This window comes from Lathyrus oleraceus, chromosome 5 (assembly GCF_024323335.1).
Source record: "Lathyrus oleraceus cultivar Zhongwan6 chromosome 5, CAAS_Psat_ZW6_1.0, whole genome shotgun sequence".
Taxonomy (NCBI): domain Eukaryota; kingdom Viridiplantae; phylum Streptophyta; class Magnoliopsida; order Fabales; family Fabaceae; genus Lathyrus; species Lathyrus oleraceus.
The window spans coordinates 172,991,239-173,000,395 of NC_066583.1; the positions used below are offsets into that span (position 1 = coordinate 172,991,239).

Genomic DNA, 9,157 nt, shown 5'->3' on the forward strand with positions numbered 1-9,157 from the left:
ATTTATAATTTATTTCATTGAATTAGATATTTTCAAATATTTGTTCATGAGTTTGTGAGAAAAATGATAAATGTTGCTGAATATTGCTTGCATGTGAAAAGCAAACACATATTTAATCTTGTTCATGCTGGTGGAAAATGGGATCCTGTGCAAGATTCCCATGTAAGTCCATTATGCATAATTGCTCACGATCGTTGATCCCATCCAATAGTGAGAGGACGCGAGTCAATTTTGGAGATGCTTGATTTGCTGTTGGGCCTAGTCAGTTCAAATTTGCTAAGCGTCCCCTGTTTGCTACATGCTTATTATTTTTTTTGCTTCTTTAAAGTTGGGTTTTGGATCATGCTTTTGTTATTTTTCTATTTTGATTGCTTCTTATCTTTCTTATTTCTACCTCTCCCAATTTTTTTTATCTTTTTATTTTGTTAATTGTTTTTAATTAATAAAATAATTAAAGAATAAATAAATAAGTAATAAATAAATGAATATTTTTTCACATAATAAAACACACCTTGATTGTATTTATTTTTTATTATTAGTTTTATTTGATTATTTCTTTAATTATTGTAATTAATTAAATAAATAAATATTAATGATAATAAATGAAATAAATAAATAAATTATTAAATAATATTTTCAAATATGGTTAAAACCTTTGGTCCAACGCCAAGTTGATTTTCAAAACCTTGGTCCAACGCTAAGTGACTTTTCAAAAGCTCATTTACCTCAATTAATTTTGTATCGATGCGGATCAAATCTTTTTCCGAATAAACATAATGTTGAAAATCTTTTTCTTAACAAAAGCGAAAGAAGAGGAACCTTGGAGTCTCACATTCTTTGAAACCCTCGAATGATCGGTCTCGAGGCACACGTCTTGGGCTAACCTTTTATTCTTTCTTTCGATCTAAAAATACTTAATATAAACTTGGACAAAAAAAGGACTGGAGTCTAGCATTCCAATAGAACCCTTGAAAAATCGGTTTTGAGGCACTCGTCTCGTTCTTATCGAGCGTTCGTTGTCCATTGACCAAATTTTATAAGTACATTGAATGAAAAATAATCATTGGGGTCTAGCATTCCAATTAAGCCCCGGATAATTGGTCCCGAGGCTCACGTTTAGTTCTCACCGAGCATTCGTCATTTGCCTAAAAACACCCAACACATCAAACCTATTTTCTCGCGCCTCGTGCGATTGAAAACCTTTAAAAAAACATTATTTAGTATGTTCTAATGCAAATACAAACCATCGTTTAAGCCTCCTCCGCGAGCGTACAAGCCAACGTTTAACCGTTAGAATTCGATCTAAACACTTGTTCAATAAAATAAACCAACCAACAAAAACGTAGTTTTCTTGCGCAGAACTACGTAGCTTTGAATTCCTCATCACTCATGCGGATACGTAGGAGCAAGACTCGCACTCTTGTCAAACACCCTAATAAATACATTTTTGCGACCCCTTTTATTTTCCTTTAGAATTTTTACTCATTAGAAGAAAACAAATAACATAAGCTAACAATCAATCGCAAGTTTAACTAAAAGGTTCCCGTTGAGTACAACAAACATGATGTGTGTTAATACCTTCCCCTTGCGTAATCAACTCCAAACCCGAGTATGGTTATGACGACCATCTTCTTTTTCTTTTAAGGGTTTTATCGATATTTTCCCTCTCCTCTTTTGGAATAAATAAAGTTCGATGGTTAATCTATTCAAATCATTTTCCACAAGCGCACGAACGTCCCCCGAAGGATCACATTTTTTGAGATGCGACATTTATTTCTTCAATGAATATTTTATTCACCATTCTCTAACATGTTGCCTCCGCATTCTTAAGGTCAAAAGACATGACGTTGTATTGGCAGTTGGCTCATTAAGTCATAAAATATATCTTGTATCTACCTGCCTTGTACATGGGTGTATGGTTATAGCTGAAGTATGCATCCATTAATAATAACAACTTATAATCGGCTGAATTGTCCACCAACTTGTTAGTGTTTGGGAGTGCGTAAGAATTTATGGGGCATGCCCGATTGAGATCTGTGTAATGGACACACATTCTCCATTTCCTTGAAACTTTCTTGACCAATAGGACATTGGATAAATATTCAGTATATATTATTTCGGATATAAAATTGGCCTCCTATAAGCCATTGACCGTTTTCCAGGTTACTTTGGCTTTATCGGGATAATGTCGCCTTCTTTGTTGTGTCAGATAGTGGATGGAGAGGTCAATATTCAACCTGTGGCAAGCCACACGTAGATCTATGTCGTAAATTTTCTTAGGGGAAACTACAAAGAGGTTTGTCTTAGCTTTGAGGAATTCGATAAGCCCACCATATACCATAATTGGTAGCTCAACTCCTATGTACACCAACCTTGCTAGACTATCATTGAGTTGGATGATTATGATGTTGTCATTCAAAATCTGCCTTAACGTCATTGTCTTAGAACAAGCTAATTGTCTTGCAACCTTTTGTCTTCTTGCACATCAAGGTTGACCGAACTGAAGGTTTTACATGTCTTCATTTTTCATCTCTTATATGTAAGTAGTTTGGCAAGAGGATTCCTGATTATGGCCTGGTGTATAAGGCACGCCACACACAAATTGGTAAAAAAAATGACTTACTTGTATTATTATGATATTTCATCTTAAAATAGATTTGGAAGGGATTTTAGTCCAATGCTATGAGGAATTACCTCCCAATGATATCGTTGTAGACGTTTTCATAGGGTATCATGAGAAAATGCACATTCACAGTCCTTTTGTCTTTCCTTTTACTGAAAGAGACTGGTAGCTCGACCATTTCACACTTAAACGCTAAAAGACTCTTGCCTTCATACGTTTTTAGATCTCGATCATGTAACCCTAACTTCTTGAAGATCCCGATGTGTAGTATATCGGAAGAGATCTCGTGGTCAATGAGAATTCCTGCTACTGAATGATTCATTATGGTGACGGATGTGTCACAGTAGGAGTTTTTCTGCCATTCTAAGTTAGGTCTGGCGTTTTTTTTGCCTTTCATTAACCTCTGGTAAATTTTTCCATGGAGGTTCTTTCTCAATTGATGAGCCTCCATCTATTGAATTGAAAGAGAAGAAAGGAGAAGATATTGAGGCTAGGAAGCCTGTTGTGTTTTATGCAATTAAATTGGTTGTCATGTAGTTCTTCAAGTAAGCTCTTAGTTGTAGTTCATGATTTTTTAAATAAATATATTTGTGCATTTCATAGGAATCAAAGATATTTTCCTACAGACGGATCCATTATTTTGTGATGAAAATCAAAAACTTATTTTGAAATAATGATGCGGTAGCTGGTCTGCAAAGTTAACACTCCAAAGTAGAAATCAATTACAAAATAAAAAGTAATGTGACAGTAAATTATTATTAAAATATGCTTTAGGTTTTTCATGTGATCCCTTATATATGAAGAGTTATTAGAGATCCCATTGTTTTCTAGAGTGGTATGTAGAAAACCGCCAGATGATATTCAATAGTGTTGTTTTACAATTTTTTGAAAATTTCCACTGAAGAAATTATCGGGTCGAGTCGGAACTAGGTCGCTCTCTTAAAGACATTTCTCTGCACTTCCTAAAATTATACAAAGAATTCGAACTACTGCATCCCCTCCAGGATAAAACATTCTAGTTCTATATTGTACGATTATTTCTCACACGATAGATAATCGGTCTAGAAATACATCATCTGATGGTACAAAGACCATTTGAATATTGTACAAATACAATTCGTAGTATCTGGTATATAGATTAGTCATAGTAATTTTTTAAACTATGATAAATTCAAATAACTCTCAAAGAGAATTTAATAATGGTCATTTGACCACTCGAAATAATTTGTCGATTAATGAAAAATTCAATTAGTTCTCCAAATAGAATCCAAAAATAATAATTTATAATTTCTCAACTCAAATGATGATAAACTAATAATTCTCTAAAGAGAATTCAAGAAAGTACTCGTAAAAATTCAATGAGTAGAAAGAAAGAAGGGAAAAGTTGACACTTCGACAATTTGAAAGACGCAGAATTATGAGAGTAGGGAAGGAAGAACTCAAAATAAGTTTTTGGTATGTTTTGAAATGAAACAAGTACTTTATTTATATAATGAAGTAAGCTAGCCCATGAAAGTAATCTAAGAAATATGGGACTAAAGATTTTTTTTTTCAAATTCATCTCCCAATTGAAATATTGACATGTTTCAGAAATCCCCCATTTGAATTTAAAAAAGTGTTTCAGAAGTACATCAAACGTTTCTAAGATTGTGTACAAACAAAGATGTTTACGAATTGAACCTTTGTGTAGCAAGTAAGATTCCAATTCAACAAGAGTGACACAATTGTCTTGAAAATTTTCTCAGACATCAAACTCATACACAACCTTTTCTTAAGGTGTATTCTAATAGCCTGTGCTTTAATGATCTTGCACGTGTATCCCAGTTTAGTGAAGGCTCTAGGAATTCTTACTCAAAACTCCATAGGAACCAGCCTAAGTTCCACAATCACATAGATGAGTCTATCAAGAGTACTTCAGTAGCCTGGTTACTCCCTCATACAAGTATAAACCTAATTAAGAGCTTATATTATCTCATCCTCTTATTTCTTTAGGATTCGTATTTTACTTATTTATACTCGCATGATCATCTCATATTACTCACAACTTGTTATTACCCATTGAACCTATTTCTTGGGATCTCTAGACATTTAGGTCAGGTTACCATCATGAGCAACTCATTTCTCTATATGCATTAGTCCCATCTTCTTGGATGTATTATTGACTTTCTCTCTAGCTAATCCTTTCGTTAAAGGATCTGTTAATTTGTCATCAGTATGCACATGATCCACTTTATATCTCCTTTAGAGATATAATCTCTAGCGATGTTGTGCTTTCTTTTAATTTGATGTATTTTACCATTATAATAACTCTTCTCAATTTTTGCAATAGCCACAGTACTATCATAATGGATCAACACAACTGGCATAACTTTTCCCACAAATGGATATTATCTGGCAAGCATCTTAACCAACTTGCTTCATCACTAGCAGTTGATAATGCTATCTTCTCATACTCCATAGTGGATTAAGACATTGGTTTGTGTTTGGTTCTTTGGATAATTAGTTCACAATAGTCCCAGTTCATCGGTGTGTTGCATTGTCATCATAGTCCAATTTCGTTTCCCATAAGAAAATACACATTTTTATCTAAGTTAACTTTTGGTCAACTGTTGACTTTTTGGTCAACCAGTTGACCAAAGTCAACCATCTAACCAAAATCCATTTGTTATCACTTCCATATTTTAAATCCAATTGTTAAAACCAATTTCTATTTATTAACCAATTCCTAAATCCATTATCCAATACAAAAATCCATATTTCAATCCATAATCCATATCCATTTATTTTGCAACCAAACCATATCCAATTTGAATGAAAAAGAAACCATTGCATTTTGTTAAGCCCACTTTTTAAGCCAATGTCCAATATCCATTTTTAGCAATCAAGCCCAACCCAATTTTTACATATCCAATTCACCATTTCATTTGATCCAATTTATCCAAACCATATGTCCAATTACATTTACATTATCCACAAAGAAATTAAAGAAGTGAAAAAGTGGATGTGCAGAAGAAGCAAAAAACAACAGTAGTAAAAAAGCTTCTATGTACTAGCTTCAGTACAACTCAAACAGTACAAACGACAAATGCAAAACGGAAAATCAATCAAAGAGGCGATGCAATTAGAATATTTTTTGCATTGAATGAAAAGTAGAAGCATAAAACACAATAGAAACTACAGCAGACCGAGCAATGCAAGTAATCCAACGCGAAACGCAAACGCTGCATCCAAACGGCAATCCAAATTGTTGCACCAAAATGACATTCAAGCTATTGCAATTGCAGCATGTAAACGACGACATCAACAAGCCAAAACACAACTGCGAAGTAATAACGGAAACACAAAACGACGCTTCCCAAAACTCAGCAAGTGAAGAAAAACGGCAACGCCGACAATGAAACTAAGCCTAACTGTAGAATTCACAACCTGCATAAATAAGCAGTAGAAATCAAATTACAATGAAACTGCTAACATCCCTATAACAGAATACCAAGCCAACTCATAAATGAATGGTGACCAACCTAACAAACTGATAACTAAAAACAGATTTTGAACAAAACTTCCAACTTCCCTAACTGAAACTCTAACAGAATTCAACAAATTCTAACTACTTCCAACTGTCATAATCAACTGTCATACCCCAATTTTGTCCGGGTAAGAAAAAATCTTCAACCTGCAATCACTACCCAATGTTATAAGACTTGAATTTTATCTTAAGACATAAGTTCTACTTTAGGGTTTCTCAGCCCTTGGTGACATCAAGTCTTCATTGATATTTTCATCTGTTGAGATCCTTAAGAAGACATCTGCTGCATTTGTCTCTTACTGCTATTACTGAAGCATGAGATGGTATGTGCATTTTTGGTTAACAAGACCCATTTTGGTTTATCCATGAGAACTCTTGGTTTTTAAAAAAATGTACATTCACATAAACATGTCCATGATTAATATTGCAAAGTGTGGTTCAAATCTTTTTACATCACTGATCCAAAGTCCATTTAATTATCAGTAAGTATTAAGAGACATGATTATATTAAGCTCATTTTCATATCCTAAATATACGTGCCAAGTTTCTAAACCATCCATAAATCCTGAAACTAAAATTGCATTTTTTAAGTATGCGTCACCACATGTATGTGTATTTGTTGGTTTTTATGATCAAGGTTTGAAATTGCAATATTTTTGTGGCATATTTTATTTTAGACCTTTTGTCACATTTTATTTTGGTTAATATTAATGTGTTAAAGTTGACCAAGTTTGAAAATCCAATTAAATTGCATTTTGGCCCAATCCATTTTCAGTTTGAGATATAGTTTAAGCTTTCTTTTGATTAACACAATTAAAATGTTAAGGCAAGGTTTAAAATATCAAAAATGATTAATTGCATAATTAGATGCATAGTCCAAAATTCCAAATAGACCAAGAAATTCATAATAATCCAAAAGTTACATAATTAATTCCAAATTCCAAATAATCCAAAATAGTTACATAATTATCCAAAAGAAGTTTCAAATTAAAACTCTACGAGTTACATAATTAATCCAAATATCCAAAAGTTTTGTTACATCAAATAAAGTTGAAAAAAGTTGGAAATAAGCTGTAAAATACAACAGTTTGAAGCAGCAAGCTTCAAAGACATTTCCAAAGCCAATTGTTTGAAATTCACAGCGCCCCAATCCTAGCCTCCAAAGCTGGCGCATAAACTACTTTCAATCAACATCACTTCACTTTTGTAAAAACCTGCAAAAACAATTCAAAGATTTAAAAACTTATCAAATAAGCACTTATGGGAAACTGAAAAATAAATTGATAAGAGGAACAAATTAATTTTTTGCACAATGAATCAAGGTAAACACCCAAGAACACATTCTTATATCCAATCCAAACAGCTCTAAATCCACAGAGTAAATATCCCACAAAATCTGGAAAAAGGATAACTTAACAAGTTATCTCAGGACCTCAACATTCATCATATATATAACAACAATAAATTAACGGTAACAAAAAGGGTTTTTTTTTAGGAAAATCTAAGAAGAAATTATCAAAATATTTTTGTTAACATCAAACCAACAACAACAAATCAACAGTAACACGACTGAAAAATTCAAGAAGTTATCAAAATATTTCTTTGTCAACATCAAATCCCAAACAACAAAATACACGTTTTTGAGAATCCGAGCAGAACAACCAAAAATATTTTGTAAAACACAAAGACCGTAACATTCGAACCAAGAACAACAAACAACATTCAAAATCTAGAAAGAAGAAAGAAGAATAGAGGGAGACGAGGAGATTTAAAAAAGGGAGAATAAACTTATCTCTGCAGCGACGAGAAGCTCACGTCGCCGGATGCAAATCAGGCTAAGTAATCTTTTTTCTTTCCTTTCCTTGCTTGAATCCATATACTTGTTGTTCGTCACTACAAAACAGAAGAAACCCTATGTTAATTTCTCATAATCACGATTATTGAAGGGTAGATCGTAAATTTAGGTTTAGAGTTTTCTTATTTTCTTACCGCCGATCCGGTTAATTGAAGAGGTTTTTGGAAGAACCAAGGTTGGATTTGAAATTACCGGCCAAAATAAGATGGGGTATGTGTTTGATTCTTTAGGGTTAGGGTTGAAGGTCGCCGGAGAAGAGGGCAGCGCCGCCGCGGTTGGCCGACCTCCACCGTCTTCTCCAGCAGGCTTGGCCGTGAGGGGTGGTGACGGAAAAGAGAAGAAGTTGCAGAGAAACTTTGTGAATGGAAGTGAAGAGAGAGAACGAGAATGAGAGAATGACTCTCTCTCAAAATATTTGTTTTTATTTGGTGATAAGGGTTGCTGAATGGGCGCCATGTGGCTTCTCTCAGAGGCGCCACATGTTGGTTGAGTCCTGAGTCAACCAGGGGATCCTGTGTGGATCCCCCCACCATATGGTGGTGCATCCTCACAAGCCCTCCTCATGATCTATTGACCGGATCAAGGTCCTCAAATCTAAGGGTCCAGACATCTCCTCACAAGGTCAATGGTTGACCAGGCCTTTAGGGCCTTGTTGACTCATTTTAGGCCAATCCAGGTTGGGCCCAAAGACCTTCTTTGCTATTTGAAACCCCTTTTATTTTTCAGCAGCGCCCAGAGTTGGGCCTTTCACCACCACCAGCCCATTTTCCTTATTTTTTGACTTATTCTTTCTTTTTTTGTTTATATTTTTTTTACATATATACTTATAATATATATATATATATATATATAATATATATATATATATATATATATATATATATATATATATAATATATTAAATAGTTTAATTCTTAATGATAGTTATTTAATTATTTTATAATATTTAAATATTTTATTTACTTTCATTTCATTTATTTCTATTTATTTTCTATTCTTTCAAAATTATATATATTGTTATTATTATTATTAACACCTAATGTTGTTTAATTATTTGTTTATATTATTATTATTTAATTACTTATTATTTAATCAAATAATCTATTAAATATTTAATTAATTAATTATATTATTAATATCACTTATAATTTAG

The 9,157-nt window shown here is 33.2% G+C and overlaps 1 protein-coding gene across 1 annotated transcript; it reads right to left on the minus strand.

Annotated features, from left to right (window-relative positions):
* Positions 1-7,050: 7,050 nt before the first annotated feature.
* LOC127079523 (uncharacterized) lies at positions 7,051-8,460 on the minus strand. The gene is made up of 3 exons (XM_051019907.1): positions 8,139-8,460; positions 7,942-8,042; positions 7,051-7,363 (listed from the first exon to the last, which is right to left on the minus strand). Exons 1-3 carry the CDS (start codon positions 8,458-8,460, stop codon positions 7,343-7,345), a joined length of 444 nt encoding a protein of 147 aa, XP_050875864.1. The 3' UTR covers positions 7,051-7,342.
* Between the last annotated feature and the right edge of the window lie 697 nt (positions 8,461-9,157).

Coding starts and splice junctions, on each gene's coding strand:
- LOC127079523 (XM_051019907.1), bottom strand. CDS start 8,460: ATGGCGCCCATTCAGCAACCCTTATCACCAAATAAAAACAAATATTTT. Junction 8,043..8,138: donor TTCAATTAACCGGATCGGCG/GTAAGAAAATAA, acceptor TCTGTTTTGTAG/TGACGAACAACAAGTATATG. Junction 7,364..7,941: donor AGCTTCTCGTCGCTGCAGAG/ATAAGTTTATTC, acceptor TTGTTTTTGCAG/GTTTTTACAAAAGTGAAGTG.